Genomic DNA, 22,062 nt, shown 5'->3' with positions numbered 1-22,062 from the left:
TCAAGAGGTATTATCAAGGTAGAAGAAGATAGCTCTTCATCGAGATATATATCTGAACGATGTCCCCAATGTGGACCTGATCGGTGATGCTTGAATCGGTCATATCCGGTCATGTAACCGCGTGCATCCCTCATGTCACTCATGATGATCATTTACTGCATCGACACCATGTGGACACTGCCTCTATCTTATCGGTACCGGCTCAAAGCATGTGGGAGAAGTGGTATGTGATTATGCATATGCAAGGCTGTAGATTGTTCAATATCTATCTGTGTCGTTGATTGTTATACAGATGTTTTTCGATATGGTGTAATGTGAACGGTCTAATACCGCAAAAAGGCTTACACCTCCCGTTTACTTCCCTTCCCCTTTATACTTCTGCTCCCCTAGCCAACCTGAATGAGTTTCCTATCTAGATGGTCCATCTGAGGAGGAACGGCACGAACCGATTGACTGACCAATGCTATTGATTTACTCCGGTTGTACCACACCGACTTTAGCAGGTCTCAGCACCCTATTGCCAATCATCCAACCTTCCGAATTGACCTCCATGATCTGTCCTGGCTCGTGCGGCGTACCGTCTGCTCTGGGCGGAGCAGCTACTTGGGGAATCATGAATTCGGCTTCGTGCAGATTCGGATCGAAGGTCTCTCCTTTCAAATTATCTAATCGCTTCATATTATGTCTTTCGAAGGTCTGTATCAGGGCTTTCTCCGTCAATTCGATACCTTGGAACAGCTGTTTCAAGGCCTGGTTATCCGCCGGTATCGGTTGAGGGACGCTCTTGAGGGCTTTTTGTAAGACGTCGACGGTACCTAGTAAAGCACGGGCGAAGCCTGCAATAGCGAATTCGGACGCTTTCTTTCGTTCTTCCTCTGCTCGTCGAGTGGCCGTTTGATAATCTGCTCGAACGTATTGGATCTCTTTCTATAAATACGAAACAATCGCCCGAAGGGAAGAAAAAAACTTAATTAGCTAGCCATTCTTGGTATGAAAACCCCATGTCATGTAGCTTGGCGAAATGCCTCGTTCGGGGTTCGGTGTTCAATAAACGGCTGAAAAGCAAGAGAAAAGCCTCGACCCACCTTCAACTCCAGCATCTCCTGTTCCAGGTCTTTCGCCCGCTTATCACTTTCCTTCTTCGCATTCTCCAACTCCGTTATTCGTTTGTCCTCTTCAGCATGGAAAGAATCTTCCTTCTTGTCCGAGTACTGCCTTGCGAAACGGGTAGCAGGTAGAGGTGCTATTCGACCTGCTGGGGCCATTGGGGTTCGAAGTGGGAGGGAAGATCGAAGGGATCGGAGTGGCGCAGACAGTGTTCGAGGATTCATCGTGTACAAACCAGAGGTTCATATGTCTGTACCAGAGACCTGAGTATGTGTGGTCGTGATGAAGCTGCTTTTGGCTTTGTGAGTCCGGTCGTTTGGTAGTATGTAGATGTTGAATACGATTAAACGTCTATGAAGACTGGCAGGTTCGAAAAAGTTGGTTGCAGGTGGAGGGATTCTTTTGACTTTGACTTTGCTTTATCCGAGAACCGCCGTCTGCAAGGGGGCTGTTAAGTGAGAGGAACGGATAAGCTAGTGGCGGCGTTTTAGTAATTCCCGGTCCAGGTAAAATGATTCCGTCGTGTCTACCTTATTTGGTTTTGACCCTGAATTCATTACTGCACACTCTTCCACCATACACTCAACAACACAATATATCACCTTGCCCCTTTGTCATCAGTGCTTCCTCATCGTATACAACTCAGCTTCACATCCAGCAAGCTGCATACCTCCCTTGAAGACAAACCTGGCTATCATAGACCTCATCGCACACTCATAATTAGTCTCGAACAGCTAGCGAAGCGACAAGAACACCTCATCAAGCAATTAGCAATTACGCCGTCCTTTCGGCTTCTATTCCTAACCTTCTCACCATGTCCGAATCAGCAACACCCTCCAATCCGCCTGCTGCAGATAACGAAGAATCTCCCAGACCCATTCCATCTTCCACCGAGCTCACCCCCGCTCCCGCAGAAAGCACACCTCATTCTCCTGGCGAAGCGTCAGCCGAGCCAGTCATAGATCCCGAATTGATGGATCTCCCCGCGCCTCCGCATCATAGCAATACCAAAGCCTCCAAATCCAATGGTACCTCAAAACCCGATCAATCAACATCACCATCAGCTATAGATACAGAATACAACAGTATGGGGATCCGAGAATCAATCGCCTCAGCTCCCAACCCTCGTCCTGCCGAATTCCCACCACCGGACCAACTGAACGAGAACCTTTCGTTAGACTTGGAAGCTATAGCTCAGATCGCCGCGGAGAACGATGACATGCCCGGATCACCCACGGCAAAGATGATGAGAGCTATCGCTCCTCAATCCGCAATAATGACAAACCCAGAATGGGCACCTGTAAGTCGATAAATCCCATTCTATATGGTGACTGAACAGTGGCAGTGCCGCTTCTTTTCCTTATCTTATCGCTATCTTCCCCTCATCATCTTCCAAATCCCCCCGGTCTGCCACTGAAAGAATTGATGCTGACTTGTGGCGATTTTGCTTTCGTTGTAATGTAGCCCCCTCACAATGCTAGTGTTAATCTATTTATCGGTACGTCTTTGAAGTGCACGTTCATTCATGCATAGTCGTCGGGCAGTTCCGCTGACGAATTTCTGTGTGTTGCCTTGACGCGTTTAGGTCGTGCATTGCTGTCCAATGGCAATGACAACTGGCCCTTGGTGAGCAATTTCCTATTTGTCGCCCACAATTTCCTCATGACCATGGCTTGAACATGCACTGATGCTTACATGGCTACGGGTCTCTGCTTCCCTATACTTTGGGTATCATCGCATTTCCTTTCATCACCATTCATCGTACTACGCACTATCCTTCCCCCCATCCCCGCTCGCCTCGCAGAAACCAAACGACATTGTCAATTGGATCCGAAAACACTATCCCGCCGAATGGGACGGAGACGAAGGGCGATGTTCCGCTCACCGAGTCCGAACTTACTTGGCTAGAAAGGGGGCGGATATGTATTACGAGAAGCTGAATCAAGGCTGTATAAACGGGTGGAGAATCCGAGCAAACCATTTATGGAGATTCGAAAATGGTGGATTTCAAGGAAGGGGGATGAAGCAAGAAGAATCAATCGCCAACGCTGAGAAAGAAAGAGAAGCTTTAGCCAACGCTGCTAGGAAAGAAGCTGCTGCTGCAGCTCTGGCAGCTGGACACCCAGGTATCAAAGTATCCATGTCGAATCCCGGTGTCAACGATGGTTCTCACATCTTACCACCAGCGAAAAAACTTAGGATAACAAACGCCGCAGCTGCTGCTGCCGCTGCTGCAGCCACTTCGTCAATCACGGCCAATCACACTCCTAATAAAACTCCTGCTGCACGTAAACGAAATCCTAAGAAATCATTGCCCGCGACTCAGGCAACGCCGACGACGCAGATTGATCAGTCGTATATCCATGCCCAACCTCAAGATAATCACGGTGATCTGTCATCTTACACCAACCAAAATTACTACACTCAACAGACACATCAACCTCAGCCGAATTTATACGGATTAGATAATACCCATCAACAGCAACAGCAGACTCAGACACAACCTCAAGCTGGACCATCGACATTGCCCGGCCAGAGCCAGCACCAACAACAACAGGGTAATCTCGATCCGACATTATCGAATAACGACGTGACGCTTGTGCACATGGATGGCAACGGGACCGGGAATGGGACCGGGACTGGACACGCAACGCAATCCGATGTGGATATGAACATGGTCCAACAAGCTATGCAAGCTGCAGCCACGGCCTCACAGATGGACGACCTTGATATGGGCATACAGTTGCCGATAGAGATGCAGATGCATTCGAATGGGCACGAGGGCGACGACGACGATGGTCGGTTCGGCTTTGGCGTGGGAGTCGGTGGAGAGAACGGACAGACGTATGGACAAGATTCGACATATGGATATACGGGTTAGGGCTAGACGAAAGAAGTTGATCAAAGAGACATCTTGAGTCATATTCCACCATCCGTCTCTCAGCCAGTCCATGAACTTGTTGAGTCGTACTCATAGACTCAATTCTTCAGAACTCCATCTCGAGAATACGGGGTTTCACCTTTTCATAACCTTTATCACATTTATTCATTTATCTATATACCCTGTTCATATTTCGCTTCGATACCAGATTGAGACCTAAATTGAGACTGAAACGACGTCTCTCGTCCTTGTAAAAGATAGCCTGTTTGATATATAGGTACATATGTATGAAATGGACAAATTATCTATGTGAGTCGTCTCGTCTCGTATCGGACATATAGGACATAGGACATAGGATATCGATCTTCAACCACTGAACGATTGGTCAGTCATTCAACGACGGATGAGCGAAACATCTCTGCACTGCACAAGGACCCGAATCCGAATCCGAATCCGAATCCGGAGCAACTGCAACTGGACTTCATTCACTTCACTGCATTTTGCTTTGCGGTTGGATTGTGTTCGATAATCCATCTCAATGTGGTACAGTACAGTACAGCATGCGATGAATTGACAAGTACTCAAGTACTGATGCACCTAGCTGATTGATTTATCAGGATGTACTCAGTACCCGTATATACGTATATACGTACTTATCTGTTGTATCTGCATATCTTGATTCATGATATCTATGCCTATAGGTATGGTATAGTATTAGAGTGGATGAGATGTAGAGTTTACACGTTTACACAAAGATAAAGATCATCCCCCTCTTCCCATATCGCACTTTGCACTTTCAACTTCGCACATCGCACATCGCAGATCTCGCAAATCGCATGGCGCGACATCTAACTGACCATTCCATTCACTTGGATACTCCTACTCGTAGATCCTCCACTTCCAGCTGAATGTACCTTACACCTGTAGATGCTCCGCCTCCTGCTGATTTTACCTAATACTCGTAGATCCTCCCCTCGTGCATTTATTTACCTGATACCCATTGTAGAAGCACAGGTGATCAATCTCAATTTCACCTTCTTGACCTCCTTGAACTCATCATCTCCTCTTCGAATTTAGCCCTCTTAGATCGATCAATCACCTGCACGTAATATTTGCCAGAATCACCTTTCCAAGTCACCCAATCTTGGTGGTACGTATATTGACTTGATTTCACTATCGCTCCAAATGAGTCGCACTGTCCAAACCACATCCAAATTCTGCCAGTCAGTCATTCATTCAGTCATTAAGTCCTTTCCTTATCTCGTGTTTCACCCCAGGTCGTCCGTATGGCCATATGGCCCGTCAAGTTTATTCCGCTTGAACGCTGCTGACCTTTCCTTCGACCCCCTCCCGCGAAGATAAGGATGAAATGAGAAAGGGTGGAAAATCTGAACACGTCAACACTGCTGAACTCACATTACTCTCATTCATCCTGAATCCCTCTGGCACGAAAGGTTTCAAACTAACGATCTTCGCCCCGTCCTTCAGATCCAGGAACATATTGGTCAAGTCGATATTCAGCGATGAGGGGAATACTTCGTTATTGACCAGCTAAATCAAATAATGATAATCGTTTTCAATCATCAGCAAGAATGATTCGTCCGACTAAACAGACAAACAGACAGACAAGCCAGACTCGAACTCACGACGACATCAGCTTCCCTTAATCGTCTCGATACCATCGGGTGAACCCTGAAATCTCCTTCGTGCACCTCGACATCCAGATTGCCCTTCAGTCCCCACATCGCCCATCTCCGTTGGACTTCGCGAAGTTGTAATCGAGCACAATGCGCTGGTACAGGCAATAGCTCGAATCCGTAGCTATACAACACACGCCCATGTTCTATTAGCCTTTGTCACCACAAAGGTCGTTTGAAAAGAGGCCAGCTTACCTCCGTGCACCCGCTTGAACCGCAGCTTGCAGAACACAATTCCCGACTCCGCTACCTAGATCAACACTGGTCCTTATCATGAGCGGCGCATTCAACAAGATAGATTGAGTGAAGCTTTAAGCTCACAAGACTGATTCGGGTCCGAGTTTAGTCTGTTCAATGACTCGACTCATAAAGCTGCGCCAAGCCGTCAGCTATAGTCTGAAATCTTCGATAAAAAGCTAGCTGGCTTACTTGTGTCTCAGTTCTCCGTATGCATCTTCTTTCCCACTTATAGCTTCGGCTACCTCCGTCGAGTGCTTGGGATGATGCTAAACAGAATGTGATCACATTAGCGGGTGTCAACGCGCAGCTGAACCACGACCGAGAGTAGCGCTCACTGCTAACTCATACGCGTATGGGCCCACAACTCTTGAATAAGCAGTCTCATGCACGAAATCCACCAATCCAGACCATTCTCTTCTTTTCATCTTCTTTCCTTTCAGATAAGCCTTCATCGCTCCCTCCTTCTGGAGGTCCTCCATAGCGGAATTGTATCTGTCCATGGCACGTAAGAAGCCCGGTCCATCTCGTCGATTGGGAGCAAGTGCTTTTCGAAGGGCATCACCTATCGTTTCGGAGGGTATGTTATCTGGCGGGGGAGTCGCCAAAGATCCGGCAAAGGGCGATGTTAATCTGGAAGGAACGGATGAAGGGGTTTCGAGAGGGTCGGAGAGGGAGTCGGAGAGGGAACCGAAGATGTGAATGAGAGAAGGTGGGATGTAATCTAGCAATGATATTTGTCAGACAATGAATTTACATGAAACCTTTGACGGCTTGTGACTCACGTTCAAGTATATGACGAAGGGCTCGCCGCAGCTCGGATAAGGGATTGAACTCTGAAGCTGATGTCGGAGTGAGAAGTATAAACCTGACAATGAATTAGCTATGGTTGTCCTTCGAAAAAACTGAATGATCCGTAGCTCACTTTTCACGACAACCAGGAGCAGGGTACAGCAATTCCACCGAAGGCGGTTTATCGCCATTTTCGAAACCAGGTTGAGGAAAATCTACAAGGACAGTCTATTAAGCAATCGAGCTTCACATTGATCAGGAGAGGGGTTTCTTTCCTCTGCAGACTTACATGCCTGATACTTTTCCAACCCTTTAGATTCACCCCAACTACTTCCGCCAGCCCAACCTTCCACTTTGCCCTTTAGTACTTCTTCACCTCCGACGAAACCTACCCATCCTCTCCCAAACTCTCCACGCATATCCACTTCATGCAGACAAAACAGCTCGTCTGTCCTTGTGAACTCTTCTTCCATTCCACCTGAAGCACTTCGGGGTGTCAAGTTACCCAAATGCGAGCTCTTCTGACGTTTCAATCTGGATTTTGGGGTCAGCGCATCTTCGCCCGAAGCGCTGTCGGAGGATTCGGACTCCGACTCTGATTCTACGCGAGCTACAGATGATGCCTTCCTTTTCGGTATGGGCGATTTAGCGGGAGACTTGGGTATACCGTTGCCATTGCTGGATCTCGAAGAGGCGTTCTTGCTTAAGGCAGGTCTAGGCGAGACGGACGAAGTGCCGTTCTTCAGTGGTGAGATGCCGTTGAACTTGGCTGAGGTGCCAGAGGGTACTTTGAGATGCCCATTCGAAAACGATGACGATGACGATTTGCTTGTTTTTTCGTTGATCGACCGAGGTGTACTGGCGGACAATGAGGGGGTTGACGATTTCTTCACCACTGTCTTTCTGACCACTGTTGTTACGTGTGCTCTTGGTTGAGTGCCATTTTGCCCCGGGAAGAAATCCATCTTCGCGGATGTACCTGTAATCGGAAGCCGCAAGATACCCTTCAATGACACGACCCTCAAAGTAGATGAAGCAAGAGAGACAAAAGAGGGAAGTATATGGTGTTACTAGTAGTTTTCTATTCCATCAACAACAATCAATCAAAAAGGGGCGATCTCCGCCAATTTTATGGGACAACAAATGCTGGAATTTGCCACCCAACCACGCGGACGACAAAAGTTGGACTGAGGAGGTGAATATCACTCTCACCTTGTTGAATTGAACATTAATCAGACAAGTTGATCAGCTAGAAATCGTTAGGAGGAGGGTAAATACCATCCGCTGTCATGTCGAGTGCATTCCCATCCTTGGCTCATACACCCCGGGCATTCCCTCTACCGACCATAGCGGAAGATACACTTCATTATGCCCTCCACCTTCCGCCAACCTACGAACCGACCTCGACCGCTTTGTTGTTAACGCAATATGTCGAATCGTTGTTGATACAGCCGTGGCTATGGAACAAGGACTCATGGGAGTTGAAAGCGTCTGACACAGGGAATAAGCTGGAGGGGACAATGAGAGTTGGAGATGCGGTCGATGATGAGTGGTTGGTAGTCTGGCTCTTGAAGAAGATTAGTGAGAAGCGGAAGGATATTGTCATCGGGTGAGTACGATACTACCAACAGATCTGACATGGCATGCACTCTTAACCCTCTGCCTCGGCTCTCGCTTTTTTAAAACCTCATCTGAAGTGAAGTCTCCGTACCTTGTTCATCTTCTCTTTACCCCTCTTTCGTTTCCCCTCTGTGATCCATTCTTCTCTCTTGCTGTCCTACCTTTTCTAAGGCTCTTATAGCATATGACTTGACTGCTGTCAAAACGTAGCACAGCTGATGTTTTCATCGCAGTGTACGAGACACAGATGGCGAGTTCTTGCTCATTGAAGCTGCGAATGATCTGCCTGCTTGGGTATCCCCTGAGAACGCTGAAAATAGGGTTCGTGTCTTTTTATGTCTCTTCAACTAGATCAGCTCTGATCCATCTGACTTGCATCTACAGCTATGGCTGCAAGGTGGACACCTACATCTCATCCCTCTGTCTGTCCGCTCCACAAAATCGAAGCCGTTGACTATACCGGACGACGAAGACATGGAGAAGCAATATGATCCCGAAGCGTATATAAGCGAAGAAGACGCCATACAGGCTGTCCGTGCGGGCAAGTATAGAGCGGATGAGACGTTGGAGAAAGCGATCTGGGACAGGATATCGTGGTATGTCATTAACCGAACCTATGATTTCAGCAGTGGGCTGATACAGAGTGAAAAAAATTTAAAGCTATCCGGATGGGTTGAAGACACATCAACATAAAACGAAAGCATATCTGCCTATATCGATAGCGAAAGCATTGAAGCACAATCCGGAGCTGATCCAACGAGCGGTGGAAGGATTCTACGTTCGAGATCCTTCTCAATTGCGTGTAAGCCAATCACGAGCAGTCACAAGCTTGATTTACCGGCTGATCCTTACTGTCTAATGTAGACAGCAGCGCGCATGACCCATTTCCCGCCCTCTGCCTCTATCTTGACGCCCATACTACTCACCCGTGCGGCATTTGCTCAATTACAAGGCCAAGTATTTCATCCGCCGAGGATATTCGGTCCAGAATGGCATGTGCCCGATAATCCGAACAACGAGGGGGAAAAGCGTTGGCGGGATTTGGGAGTGAAAATATCGACTGGCTTCGAAATCATGTATAAGGAAGGAGGGAAGAAAGGCAGACATAGTAACGCATTCGCGGCCGACTCGCTGAACCAGGATGAAGGATACAAGGCATTTTTAGATAACCTAAAGAAAGCGGGTTGGTTCGGTGACGAGTTGGAAGGGAGCGAAAAGTGGCAAGCGAGGGAGAAAGAAGCGATGAAGGGGTACCAAAACGTCAAATCTGCAGAGTAAGCTCGTTTGATGATAGGACAAGTGTAAAAGAGGATGCTGACTGATTCGCAATATGGTAGTACCGCCGCCCAACGACCTGCTTTCGCCCACTTGGTAGATGCTGCTATATCTTTGTCTGATACACCAATCGAGGCTTTATCTGTTGACCCGACATATCCCGAGGATAGCGAATCTTGGTTGGAAGTTTCGCCCGATGAATTGGATGGGATGATGATGCGTGCTTCTGGACGAGCTGGGCCGTCGGTCGTCCCTGGCGAAGACGAAAAGGCAGAATTAGGCGAGGAACATGGTCAAGCACTGCAAGATCTAGCCAAGAAAGTCGAAGATTTCGTAGGAGGTCAAGGTGATCTCACTGGTGCTAGGTTCGAGGAGTAAGTCTTTCGCTCATCCTCATGTCACCTTGAATTAGAATGACTTTTTGGGGCATAGCTGATGCTTGGACGAAACTACAGCGAGCTATCAGATGAGGATATGGGCGATTCAGAGGATGAAGCGGAAGATGAGACGACATTGCGAAAAGCTTTGGAAGCTGAGAAAGACAGTCGGCTGAAGGACCTCGTGCCCTCTCTACCAGCAGAGGAATGGGGAAGCAAGTCTCAAGCCACCCCGTCCTCCACTGCAGCCACGCCGATCGATATTGATGATCAGTCAAATGTGCCTACTGGAAAAGCAAAGAAAACGAAGGGCCAGAAAGAAGTGAAATTCGATCATAGAGACATCCACTCCGCATCTATGCGACCGCCGCGCTTCGCCAAACAAGAATACGACGGAGTCGTTTCTGAATCGTCTGATGAAGGAGAAGAGTCAGAATCGGAGTTACCGCCCGTAGGCACATTGGGAAGGAAGATAGCCCAGATGAAGTGGTCTGAAGGTGATGTCGATAGAGCGGAACCCAAGATCAAGGAGATTGACGATGATGATCAGGCTCAGGAGGATAAGTTGGATCTGGATGAAGAGATGCAAAGGCGTGTATGGGGCGACGGAAACGACGAGGATGAGGGGGAGGACGAGGAGGATGATGATGATGGGATGAAAATTGTGATAGAAGAGGAACAGGAAGATTTCTTGAAATTTGCCAAAGATGCTTTAGGGATAAATGATGATCTGTGGAAAGGGATTCTAGGAGATAGGCAGGCTCGAGGGGGTGAGTACTCGTACTGCATATCTGCAAGTGAGCACTTAGAGACGAGGGACTGATTTTTGATCACGTTCTGGGCATAATAGCTTTCATTCCGTCAAATGGCCAAGCAAATGAGCTCGCATCACAAGATGTCCCGAATACAGCAGCAGCAGCAAGCAAAAAGGTCGATGCGCCAACGAAAGCAGAAGCCAAGAAAGTCCAATTCGCATCGTCTGCGTCCGTCAGCAATGTCGCGGATACGTCAACAGCAGGACCGCAAAGTGATCCGTCATTAGCTTCCTTCGAGTCCGTCATGAGAGCGATGGACGACGAACTATCAAAGAACAGAAACAAAGGCAAGAATCAAGCACCATCTTCTAAGCCTAAATTCAATCCTAAAGTCAAATCGAAACCCAAACCCAAACAAACCACAAAGCGGAAGGTATCAAGCAATAAATCGAGCAATGATGGGAATGGATTACCGCCCTTACCGACGGAAGAAGATCTGGAAGCAATGGATGAGGATGACTTGTTAGCTATGGATCGAGAATTGAAAGCTGCCCTGAAGAATGCAGGCATATCGGATGACGAGAGCGATGATGAATTGCATGAAGGGGTTAAAGAGCTGGGAGAGGACGATAAGCGCGAATACGAGATGATGAAGCATTTCCTGGAGAGTTATCGCTCGCAGTCTGGTCAGAGTGGTGTGGTTGGTAATCTGTTCGGTAGATTGGGTCAAGGTCAGAAGTAGTCATCTATGTGGTATGCAGACATATCATGCGGTACCAGGACCGCTTCTCCATGGTCGAAGTGATCATGAGGTGGACTTCATGCGAAGCACGTGAGGTTCATGTCATTGGACTGGTATATGTCCCATCTTTCAAGATTAAAGGTGCTTGACTTGGCCCAATTGCAATCAAGCTGTTGCCATAAGGGCCTCATTGAGGCTGCCAACTGTATCTTATTTGTTATACCTGTTTGAGCTAGAGACGTGGGTGATAACTGCTTCAATGAAGGCTTCAAATGACTCTGAAGATTGGATGTCGAGTTACCCTAATCGAGTTTGTTTACCGGGCAGGCACGGTTGTCTCCGAGGTCTAACGTGAGTCACCCGGATCTGAGCAACACTCTTACGCGTTTTGACATCAATAATAAAATATGATCTCATGATCCAAAGTACCCCCAGTAGCTCATGATCAAAAAGGACACAAAGCACGCCTCTGCTTATATCCCGAACAATGGTATCCCGGCAGCCGTTATTTTCAAGATGGAGAAGACAATATCTACCGCATCACAATCACAAGAAGGATCGGCCGCGGAAAGCCAAATTTCCCGGACCTGATCTTCGTAGAGTCGCAAGAGTCGTACTATGGTTATTAGGCATAACGATGTCGTACTACTTTGTCTGGCACATCCCTTCTTCTCATCGTCATCAAGCCAAGCGACATACAAGATACTTGGAAGATGCCTTTACTCAGCCTCGGCAAGTACAAGTCTTCATGCCTATCGACAGGCCGCGGGTATACAAGAACGCGGATTTCTGCAGGACACTGTGGTCAGCGATAGTGAACGGATACAGGGTGACCCTGTACAATTGGGATATACGGACGAAGACGACTTCGGAGGAAGAAGAGTTCGATACTCATAAACCCAAAGTCAATGGTGAGTCAAATCTAGTCAGGTGAATCTTCAAATTTGCAAAGACGAGTGTATGAGTTTAACCTATGGATTGATGTACTTGAATTTGCCATGGCAGGTCTCGCAAGAATCCTTTCAGATAATCAGCTTTTACAGGATTTAGGCATACTGCCGCAAGATTTCATCTTCCTTGTGGATGCGGTCGATGTGATATTACAGCTTGCTCCTTCCGTCCTGGTGTCTCGATACAGTCTACTGCCTGGCGGAATAGAGGGTAAACCGATTACTGCTGCTAGCTTTAATTGCTGGCCTAATCAGTGGAACTCTGTTAGTCTCTTCTCAGTGTCTGCGTAGTACGATACCGACAGCTGATATGTGCGCCTGGACAGTCAGCTTGCTTGGACATTCCCGCCAGTCCGCTGCCGATGGATATGTTCTACCCTGAAGGTACCAAATTGGCACCAACAATGTAAGCAGTCTGCGCTGACCACGAGATATTCCCAGAAGCTAATTTTGAGCTCATCCCGCAAACAGGGCTCCCGTACCGATACATGCCAATAGTGGACTAGTTTTGGGCAGTATACCAGAAATGAGATCACTGCTGCAAAAAATCAACGCTACAATGGCAAGTCCCGAATACCCGTGGATCCAATTTGACCAAGGTGAGTCTTCCTTGTACTTTCCCCAGCAATCGGCTATTCGATCCAAGCATATGCAAAGTTTCCGAAGGTGGCTACGGTATCAGCCAGGTGTCCGGCTTGTAGAAGCTGACGTCGAGTTGATAGGTGCATACAACATACAGCTGCAGAAACGGGATCTGACAGTCGACAATTCCCTATCGATCTTTTACTGCGCAGAACACCATACCGAATCACTTTCCCTTCTGCCCAATGGAGCTCCTATATTACCTTCGCCCAAGTACCAATTCCCGTTCATTATTTCCCGAACCGATTTACCAGAGGGTAGACCAGTAGGGAAAGATAAGCGTACCTCGAATATACCTGTCGCTCTGCATTTCAACGGGATAGGCGCCAAACCAGGCTTCAAACAGTACTGGGAGGACATGTTTCCAAATCTGAATGACAACGACGAGCAATCCAAGCGCTGGCGAGAGCAGAAGGTCAGGATTGTTAAGACGTCTGGCTGGGAGGAACAGTCCGTGGAGCAAATTTGCGGGTCTCAGCTGGGATTGGAATAACGTCCCAGAAAAACGACGCCAGCTTCATAGTCAAAACATCGGATACTTGGGGCGACATTTCGTATAATTGTATACAGTAGATGCATAGAGCGCTACACACAGCCCGAGAAGTATGACAACCTTCACCGATTCATGGACATATCGCACAAAATCACTTCAAAGGAAGCTCAACCTTGCGAATTGAAGTGGAAACCACTCTGCTAGCGCAGACCCAGTTGTTTCCCACACAACTGATCCACCGTCCTAACCTCCACACCTCCATCAAGAACCATCTTCACGGGCCGACTTTTGACCCATTTGACCTGTTTCGAAGAGGTACTTAACGGGTGGTGGTACATCTCCTCCCATATTCGATCGTAGCCCACTTTGGGTTCCAGTCCGTTAAAATGCAAAGCTATCGGGACGACCCCCGTTCTTCTGTCAATGACGATCGGGCGTCTGGGGAACGTTTCATGTATCACATCCGGGTGGTATGGGGGATCAAGTGATAATGAATGATGATTTGGAGGCAAGACGGCTAAAGAGTCGTATACGTGTTCAGCACACCAGAATAGAGAGTAGTCGTTATCCGCTTGTAAGAGTCCTTGATGGAGAGCTATATTAAAAGCGCCTATTTCCACTTGTCAGCAAAGCAACGCCTTCGTTCATATAAACAAAGATTTCGCGGTATAACTAGCTGGGGGACATGTTCGGACACACCTTGATCATATTCCCACATGTATGTCGGTGTCTTGGTGATTTGCAGTAATTTCTCAAACGCAGTAGCCATCCCTTTCACAGAACCAATGACTAAGCCACTATTCACATGATCGGGTGTCCGCGACCTATCCATCTCACGTGAATTAGACATGTCCATTTTCTATTTGAGGTGATCAACTCACATTGATAGCTTGAACAAGGCAAATATGCCCGCATCCCAGAAAAGGTCGATTGGGAGACGGCTTCGCGGGACCTCCATGCACTCTGGCTAAGCCAGCATCATCAGTGACACAGATTGACTGATAAGTCAAATACAGAGGGGTAATCTTACTGAATCGAACGCATTCGGCCAGCAGTTGAAGCTTCCCGCAGCTATAACATCTCCCGGTATCTTGTCGTATCTCTCCTTGAGGGTTGATGGCGGTAATTGAAGGATCACATCTATACCGTCCACAAGAAACGCTAAGCCATTTGACGTCATGTTCAACTGAGATAGCAGATCAGGCGTCGATAGGATCCTAGCGAGAGCTGGAGAAGAGCATGATCTTCAGTCAATGACGAGTAATCACGGCTTAACCATATATGCCGGTGCACTCACACGATATTTTCGGTCTATGCGTCTCAAGCGCCCTCGGTTTATCCAGTTCCCAATTATACACATTCACCTCATATCCGCTTTCTACAACCGACCAGAGATCGCGGCAAAAGGCAGTATCTTTTTCCGCTTTCTTCTGATCTACAGGCAAGAAGACTTGCACCTTCCGATCTGAGGCTTGTTCCTCATTCCAATGATCCCATGGCTCAGTAATCGATATCTTATGTCGTCCACGCCCGGTCGACACCAGAAAGCCAAAAATAACAAAGCACAGGAAGACTAAGATAATTTGTCTTCGCCTATTGTACCTCACTTGATGATAAATGCGCCGCAGAGCTCGAGGAAAGGGTATGGTAGGCATGATACGTACATGGACATGCGTACTTCATGCAGCTGTCGCAATCTTAGTGTTTTTGACCCAAGGTAACGCGTCGTGCGACCAGATTGCGTTTGCGCGACGATCTGTCCAGGGTCAAAGGGGGTGCCTGAAGGGTAGTAACCGATTTTGCCGGCACACCTTCGTTAATGAGAACGATGAACCAGCAGACATAGCCGAAGGCAGCTGTGTCTTTCGCAAGCATGACCAACGATCAAGCACACCGTGTTGGCAATCCTTCTTAAAATTGTGGTCAATACCTGCTCAAACGACTGGTCAAGCGGATCGCACAAGCGCGGAGAATGACCTTATGGAGATTCTGGCCTATGAGGGGCCAATGGTTGCCGTGGTGTGTCCGCAGAGTGATCTATGGAATTGCACCTGGTAAGGCTGGGAGAAGATCAGGAAAAGATGTGTTGCGGCTCGAGCAACGTCGGATTCGCTAGATGCTGACCAAAAAGTTCTGATGGCTGGCTACAGTGTTTTAACAGGCTCCGCTGGACGACCTGAATGATGGGATGAACTTGCATGCTGGAGATCTCCTACTTCGCTGGTGGGTTCAGGATCCCTGAAAACTGACTCATATTCTGGTTCGCCATCGGCGTCTCAAGTAGCGGCTGCTAACAAGTGTTCCAGCAGAAATCGAAGGTCAACTCTGCACCCTTCACAATCGACGTAAATCTCCGAGGAAAACTCACGACCCCACTTTTGTGGTCGGAATCGAGTGGACAGGCCTACCCAATCAAGGGTCACCTTCATGGATTTGGGGCCGCCCACCCAAGCATCGAGTTGAGAATCGAGCGGAGCCGTCAAGCTCAGTCGGCAGAGCTCGAGCTGCCAGGAAAGAGGTAGCTCGGACATCGCTGACCAGAACGTACATCGGATCGGAGTCTGTGTAGGCTTGGGGAAATTCGGGGCCAGGAATGCCGCAGGTGTCATGATGGACAACACGTCTCGTGCCATGACCAAGTCGTCACGTTTTGCCGCCCAGATCAGCAAAGCCCATTGGTAGCCTTGAGCGCCGTTTGAAAGCAATTCCGTCTTGACTATGCCCTTTATCTTGTCATAGACCTCGAATTTGTCGCAAAATTCGTGTAATCGTAGGGCACGAGGGAAAGCGACACTTGGCATCACTGGATTGGGAACGTTGACGAGATCGAGGAAGATCTCCAATTCGGCAGAGGAAAGATCCGTATCGATAACGTCAGCTTCGGGGGCAGCCTTGCGTTTCATTCCGAAAGTGATCAGCATCGGGTCGACCACCTCCATCATGTTTCTGAAGACGGCACTGAGGTTGTAATATCAGTCAAATGCGTCTGAGAGCAGGACTGCTAAATTTACCTGATATCAGCCATCCTCTCCAAAATCACCTTGAAAATGACCTTGTCGGTTGAGCGAAGCTGCAAATCGCCATATCGATGAAAAGCGTGGATCTTGTCTTTTTGGCCAGCTGGGGTAGTGCCAGCACCTTTGCCGGGGTTTGACATGCTTGAAAAGTTTGGACCTTTCAGATGAATGTGAAGGAAGGAAAGAGATGAAGTGAAGAAAGGAAGATGAGAAAGACGGATACTCGAAAGAGTGTCTGGCCGCGACGATACTGTGTTTCTAACAGAGGACCGTGCATGGACACCACAATGACAATGGCGGTCTGTGCGTCATTGCTGGCAGATCAATTGCATCACAAAAGTCGAAAGGCCTAACAGCTTGACTTAGTCATGCATGCGTACGTCAGTTCAGGCAATGAAAGGTGTCTCGCAAGTAGCTATCGGGAAAGTTCATCATAACACGCTTTTGAGAAGCAGGAGACATTGCAGTATGGATGTTTCTGAGAATGGGATCATGGGTCTGCTGTATCCGCCATCGCAGTCTGAGCCAGTGGACGTAGTCAGCAGGAAAATGCAAGATGGTAAAGACGCGGAACACATACCAGACTTCGCGCCATCAAAGCTCGAACATAGAACGTATAAGCGACTTCTTGCCAATCGGTACACACCTGCAATTCTTCAACGAGTTGGGATTTACCTCCATTTGAGGGCTTATTACGTTGACCCGGAGTTCGAATAGCCAGTTCCAACAAGTCAAGCTGCCAGGATTTCGGTAAATTCGCCATGGCCTCCCAGAAAAGGCAGCTTGTGAACTTGGTCGGGTCGGTCTTGCTAATGATTTTCGGTCTGAGGAATACTTTTCCGGTCATTATCCTTAGAGCTTCTCGAGCGACCCTCTCATCATTTCTCTTCGCGGACCAGCTTAACAACGCCCATTGGCAATCCTGGCTGGCTCTTGCGTACAATGCTGCCTTGACGAGCGTAAACACATGGTAAAGTACGTCGTATTTCTTGCAGAATTCGTACAAGGAAAGAGTCTTGATGAATCCGATGTCGGGAATATGGGGTTCAGAGACAGATATCACATTCAGGAATACGTCTAGAACTTTTGTCGAGGTGTATACGTGGACAGGTTTCGATTGTGTTTCTTCGGGAAGCTTGCGCTTGTGACCAATTGAGGAAAATTCAGCGTCGCCTGCCTCGATCATCGCTTGGAAGACGGTACTGTATTATGGAGAATGGTCAGTGAAGTCAAGGTAGCATCAGCTACTGTACAGCAGCTGGCCACTTGGGACGAGAGATGACTGACCTGGCCCTAGCAAGGTTCTGAGATTGGGTTCGAAATACGATGCCTTCTTCAGAGACGAGCTGAATATCGCCAAACCGGTGGAAGTGGTGTAGGTTGGGTTGGTCTTCCTCAGTGGATGCAAGGGAGTCATCGTGCGACACCACACTCATTGCGATGCTGTAGTGTGATCTGTGGTGAAGAAGAGGTCGTCTGCGATCCTTGTTCGCTTACGGAAGTTATACTTTGTTGAGCAAAGAGAAGGAAGGAAAGCCAGAAATAGAAGAGGAGCTCAGCGATTAATGCCACTCGGATAGAGATCCAGGGTACTTGATGGAATTACGCGGGCGGTCAAAGCGCTACCGCTTGAGTAAGGGTTCGTAAAATCCCTCTTGATCAGGCGATGGAGCAGAAGCGGTCTGACAGCTCGGGGGCGAACAGGCTGTGTTTTTTTTGGTACAGTCCGTTCTCTCCTGCACTCGACAAGCTTTGGAGAGTGCATACACACCATATGATGACATTGTATCGACCAAAACGGCTTCATTGAACTGTTCTCCTCGAATCCCTCTGGACAGATTCTGTTTCCGCTGCACAACCACATCTTCTGGATACCTGATTATACATTCAGCAGTCGATAAAAATCGCACAATCACTATGTTGCCGGTGAACGACTGGGATGGGGTGTCATAGCGTTCTGAAGCATTCTAAATCTACCAGTCGTACCGCTAAGCGGACTACTCAAGGATGCATTGATCATGTAACTCACTCTTCTGCTGCCTATGACCATTCAGGTTCAAATTCCTTGGCGACTCTTTCCCAATCATCCGTGACCTGAATCTCGTTGGATGGCGGTTCAGGCATCTTGATCGTAAGCTTGAGGAGTTGTTGTCGATCTTCCAGTGGCAGCTCTTCAAGCGCTTCCCAAAACGTAACCGACTCGAACGTCTGCGTTTCCTCATCAATCACCAGAGGATGAAGGAAGATCTCTTTGGTCATGGTTCTCAATGCGGCTTCCGCAAGCGAATAATAGGTACTGTCCCTGCCTCTGCCATGGTCATTGCAAGCGAAGATGAGCAGCGGCCACTGATGGCCGCATTTCATCGCTTCTCGGGCCATACCCAATTCTATCATTTCCTCATTATCTCTCATGTCGCAATCTTGGCATATGAATAGGAGCTCAATCAAGGTGGGAAGCGATGCTTTGGGGACTCGAGGTTCGGAAACGTTGATCATGTTGAGAAAGAGCTCGATGGCTTTCGAAGTGTATTTCCTCAGGTTGACTTCGTAGATTTTCTTTTGCTGTTCAAATTCCAGATCATAGCTATCAGAGAGATCCTTCAGCAACCGATAGTTTTCGTTAGGCTTGTTGATGTGAACACTTACAGAGTTGGGTCAAAACGCCTGCAGTCTGCGAGAAGAATGATCCTATCTTTGGAGAATAGCTTGACATTTCCGAAATTGTGAAACGGGTGGACGGTGTCTTTGTTGTCGTCGTCGTTGAACACAGCATTCTCTACGTCTGCCATGGTGCACTATACCCTGTAAGATAGCCTTGGTCAGATCGTCTGGGAGATTTTCCGTCAAAGCGATTTCCATTCAGGACATGGGTTCGTAGAGGAAGGGAGGAAGGAAGACGAAATGTGGTTAGCTCGCGCGGGAATACTTCAGAGGTTATTGCACCTCATATCAATGCGACGAGTGGGTCCGTGCGCATGAGCGTTAGCCTGCATGATTCCAGGGAACGTGAGCAGGATACATCAGTATAGTTGATCTAGATGAGCACGGATATGCATATATACACGGGAATCCAATCGTCGATTGTTTTTATGTTTGATCATGCACGATCATGCGAAGCAGCTTATGGTCGATCACCTCGAGGCTCTGTCGACAAAATCAATCCCATCAGCTTTCGGATTTCCACCTTCTGACATTTGATGATGAGAAATCGACCTACGGGACCAAGCAACATTCAAGATCAAAGAGTCGTATCCACGTCCGTTCATGACCTTGATGGCCTCTTCCGCGTTCTTCCTCTCCTCGAAACTGACGAATGCCAAACCCTTACTCTCCCTAGTCTCCCTATCCCTGACAACCGATACTCGGGCGATTCTACCGAATTTAGCGAACAGATCTCGCACATCATCTTCATCTGCATCGACCGATAACGAGGTGATTCGCAGTGTAGGCAAGTCGTCTCTTGATCTGAACATCGATTCTCCTGCTCCACCTCCGGCTCGTTGACCACTACACGAAACAGCCGTCAGCAACATTACCGCATAGTAAGATGATAAGTAAAACCAAAAGGCGGAAAAGGAAGGTAAAGAACAGGCATGGACACAGAGATAGTCCGCGGGAAGGGACATTTGACTCACGGGGGCACGTATTTTCCACCAGCACCTCCTGCACCCTTAGGAGCCAAACCACCAACGCCTCCGGCATCTTCCTCCTCATCCATACCCTCAGTGTTCATGTTATCAATGACTGCCAATTGGTCTTTGTAAGGACATTTGGCGGTGAAGTGCCCTCCTTGACATAATCGACAGACGACCGCTTTTCCTGCTGTTGGTTTAGCGGCAGCTGGATCGACTACTTCAGGTTCGGCCTAAAGCAATAACTCGTTCAGCTTGCCATCCAAAATACGATTTACTTTCCCTTGAAGTCTGTTCGAGACTCACCTTGCTGACTGGTGCGATTCTGAAATGTAAGTTCTCTCCGATGATAGTGGTCTTTCTGTCTGGTCCTGACGGTTTACCCGAATCCAAACCGAATCTATCGAATCGCACGGTCAGTTTAAACCAGAAAACCCCTGTTTATGGGCCAGATGCTGTAACTCACTTCGCCCATCCCTTTCTCTCAGCTACAGAGTGAGACACCACTTGAGTCTGCACTCTTCTCCTTATTCGCCTGGTGACCTTGACCTTCCTATCTTGTTCATCCAATTTCCAGCTTATGATGGTCGTTATACCGTTGGCATCGGTAGTCTCAGTGGTTTGAGGAAGCTCGTCCGCTATGATTTGAAGGCAGGTGTTAGATGATCTTCAACGCACATGATGTGAAGCTTCGTTCAGCTTAGGAAGAAGCGTTCGCTTACCTTCAATATCATCTTCCGCCCAATTGGTATTTCTGTGCGAGGAAAGGATAAGTCAGCCTACCAATCACGAAATGATGTTTCTGATGGCTTGAGCTTCTAGCTGAGAATGGAGCACTGGTACTGACGATCTGACTGCCGCCATTTTGTGATTCTTCTGAGGTGACCTGGTGAGTATTGATTATAGTCCAAATCAATCACTATGATTGCTTATTGTTCGTTGTTCTCCTTCAACTTTCAGCAACGACGCTCAACCTGTAATTCTTCGAAAACGATAGTAAGGGTGGCAAAACGTGGTCAATCAGCACTAGAGATCCAATCCCCGCGGAAAATCCCAAAGTGGCACATGTCTCATCGTTCAGCGCGTCTCCTTCGTTGGTGCATGTAAAGTTACTGGGCATTCGAAGCTGAAGCAACTTTAGAACTATCGCACTCACTGGCTTCGTAAATTTCATTCGTGTATAGTATCGCAACGTGACGAAATGCGAGGCGAAATGCCGATGGTCCACGCTGCAGCAAGGAACGCGAGGTCCTCCTCACCATATGCCGGTGATCTTGAGCTGACGAGATATTCGGCTGACGTGTTACACATGTTCCGCTAATGTGCTTGGACAGATGGCTCATTTTCCCGATTAAATCTTCTTCATCAAGTCTTTCTTATGGATCAGACGACAAGTACGATCAACATGCCCAAATCAACGAAGACTCCCATCTCTACAGGCTCTAAGCCTTACAAGCGTGAATCACATTCGCCTTCCCAAGATATCAAACCCAACCCTTCAATTTCGCCATCACCCAAGAAGAACCAAAATACAGTGGCTGGAAAAAGACGACCCTGGACAAGCGACGAGCTTTTGCAACTCTTCGAACATGTCATCAAGCATGGAGCAGCCGGAAAGAAGGTCTGGGAGAGTGCTGTAGAGGGTAGAACGGCTAACCAGGCTTATCTTGCTTGGCAGTATGTCCTGTTCCACTACAACTCACTCGTCTTTTGACAGACTCATGAGCTGATGTGAGATCTCGGCTGGCTAGACAGACTTTGGCTCCTTTTCTTAGGGGTGCTATCGAGACTCGAAGGGGAAAATAGGGATTCATTGGAATGAATACTACGCGAAAATTACAGATC

At 48.0% G+C, this 22,062-nt stretch overlaps 11 protein-coding genes across 11 annotated transcripts; 4 read left to right on the top strand and 7 right to left on the bottom strand.

Annotated features, from left to right (window-relative positions):
* Positions 1-471: 471 nt before the first annotated feature.
* Positions 472-1,331, bottom strand: I303_100816 (uncharacterized protein; the record flags this gene model as incomplete). Its single annotated transcript, XM_018404186.1, has 2 exons — positions 472-927; positions 1,086-1,331. The coding sequence occupies 2 exons, from the start codon at positions 1,329-1,331 to the stop codon at positions 472-474; spliced, it is 702 nt and encodes a 233-aa protein (XP_018266840.1).
* A 590-nt stretch (positions 1,332-1,921) lies between these two features.
* Positions 1,922-3,988, top strand: I303_100815 (uncharacterized protein; the record flags this gene model as incomplete). Its single annotated transcript, XM_018404185.1, has 4 exons — positions 1,922-2,407; positions 2,572-2,605; positions 2,693-2,733; positions 2,912-3,988. The coding sequence occupies 4 exons, from the start codon at positions 1,922-1,924 to the stop codon at positions 3,986-3,988; spliced, it is 1,638 nt and encodes a 545-aa protein (XP_018266839.1).
* Positions 3,989-5,018: 1,030 nt separating this feature from the next.
* Positions 5,019-7,679, bottom strand: I303_100814 (uncharacterized protein; the record flags this gene model as incomplete). Its single annotated transcript, XM_065968205.1, has 10 exons — positions 5,019-5,183; positions 5,405-5,539; positions 5,635-5,809; positions 5,881-5,946; positions 6,007-6,057; positions 6,115-6,191; positions 6,261-6,646; positions 6,708-6,790; positions 6,848-6,929; positions 7,004-7,679. The coding sequence occupies 10 exons, from the start codon at positions 7,677-7,679 to the stop codon at positions 5,019-5,021; spliced, it is 1,896 nt and encodes a 631-aa protein (XP_065824277.1).
* Positions 7,680-8,003: 324 nt separating this feature from the next.
* I303_100813 (uncharacterized protein) lies at positions 8,004-11,483 on the top strand (the record flags this gene model as incomplete). The annotated part of the gene is made up of 8 exons (XM_018404183.1): positions 8,004-8,323; positions 8,568-8,655; positions 8,719-8,930; positions 8,995-9,136; positions 9,199-9,608; positions 9,672-9,983; positions 10,065-10,756; positions 10,837-11,483. 8 exons carry the CDS (start codon positions 8,004-8,006, stop codon positions 11,481-11,483), a joined length of 2,823 nt encoding a protein of 940 aa, XP_018266837.1.
* Positions 11,484-11,970: 487 nt separating this feature from the next.
* Positions 11,971-13,568, top strand: I303_100812 (uncharacterized protein; the record flags this gene model as incomplete). Its single annotated transcript, XM_018404182.1, has 5 exons — positions 11,971-12,394; positions 12,489-12,697; positions 12,760-12,839; positions 12,905-13,032; positions 13,156-13,568. The coding sequence occupies 5 exons, from the start codon at positions 11,971-11,973 to the stop codon at positions 13,566-13,568; spliced, it is 1,254 nt and encodes a 417-aa protein (XP_018266836.1).
* Positions 13,569-13,768: 200 nt separating this feature from the next.
* I303_100811 (uncharacterized protein) lies at positions 13,769-14,748 on the bottom strand (the record flags this gene model as incomplete). The annotated part of the gene is made up of 4 exons (XM_018404181.1): positions 13,769-14,178; positions 14,268-14,392; positions 14,450-14,535; positions 14,599-14,748. 4 exons carry the CDS (start codon positions 14,746-14,748, stop codon positions 13,769-13,771), a joined length of 771 nt encoding a protein of 256 aa, XP_018266835.1.
* Positions 14,749-15,844: 1,096 nt separating this feature from the next.
* I303_100810 (uncharacterized protein) lies at positions 15,845-16,725 on the bottom strand (the record flags this gene model as incomplete). The annotated part of the gene is made up of 2 exons (XM_018404180.1): positions 15,845-16,526; positions 16,580-16,725. The coding sequence occupies 2 exons, from the start codon at positions 16,723-16,725 to the stop codon at positions 15,845-15,847; spliced, it is 828 nt and encodes a 275-aa protein (XP_018266834.1).
* A 350-nt stretch (positions 16,726-17,075) lies between these two features.
* On the bottom strand, positions 17,076-18,021 carry I303_100809 (uncharacterized protein; the record flags this gene model as incomplete). The annotated part of the gene is made up of 3 exons (XM_018404179.1): positions 17,076-17,105; positions 17,166-17,787; positions 17,873-18,021. 3 exons carry the CDS (start codon positions 18,019-18,021, stop codon positions 17,076-17,078), a joined length of 801 nt encoding a protein of 266 aa, XP_018266833.1.
* A 604-nt stretch (positions 18,022-18,625) lies between these two features.
* I303_100808 (uncharacterized protein) lies at positions 18,626-19,374 on the bottom strand (the record flags this gene model as incomplete). Its single annotated transcript, XM_018404178.1, has 2 exons — positions 18,626-19,169; positions 19,232-19,374. 2 exons carry the CDS (start codon positions 19,372-19,374, stop codon positions 18,626-18,628), a joined length of 687 nt encoding a protein of 228 aa, XP_018266832.1.
* Positions 19,375-19,706: 332 nt separating this feature from the next.
* I303_100807 (uncharacterized protein) lies at positions 19,707-21,081 on the bottom strand (the record flags this gene model as incomplete). Its single annotated transcript, XM_065968204.1, has 7 exons — positions 19,707-19,729; positions 19,803-20,092; positions 20,221-20,450; positions 20,524-20,617; positions 20,684-20,855; positions 20,940-20,971; positions 21,065-21,081. The coding sequence occupies 7 exons, from the start codon at positions 21,079-21,081 to the stop codon at positions 19,707-19,709; spliced, it is 858 nt and encodes a 285-aa protein (XP_065824276.1).
* A 541-nt stretch (positions 21,082-21,622) lies between these two features.
* Positions 21,623-22,023, top strand: I303_100806 (uncharacterized protein; the record flags this gene model as incomplete). Its single annotated transcript, XM_018404176.1, has 2 exons — positions 21,623-21,894; positions 21,969-22,023. The coding sequence occupies 2 exons, from the start codon at positions 21,623-21,625 to the stop codon at positions 22,021-22,023; spliced, it is 327 nt and encodes a 108-aa protein (XP_018266830.1).
* Between the last annotated feature and the right edge of the window lie 39 nt (positions 22,024-22,062).

Source organism: Kwoniella dejecticola, chromosome 1 (assembly GCF_000512565.2).
Source record: "Kwoniella dejecticola CBS 10117 chromosome 1, complete sequence".
In the NCBI taxonomy this organism is placed as follows: domain Eukaryota; kingdom Fungi; phylum Basidiomycota; class Tremellomycetes; order Tremellales; family Cryptococcaceae; genus Kwoniella; species Kwoniella dejecticola.
The sequence above is the reverse complement of the archived record's forward strand: the minus strand, read 5'-3'. Positions and strand labels throughout refer to the sequence as shown.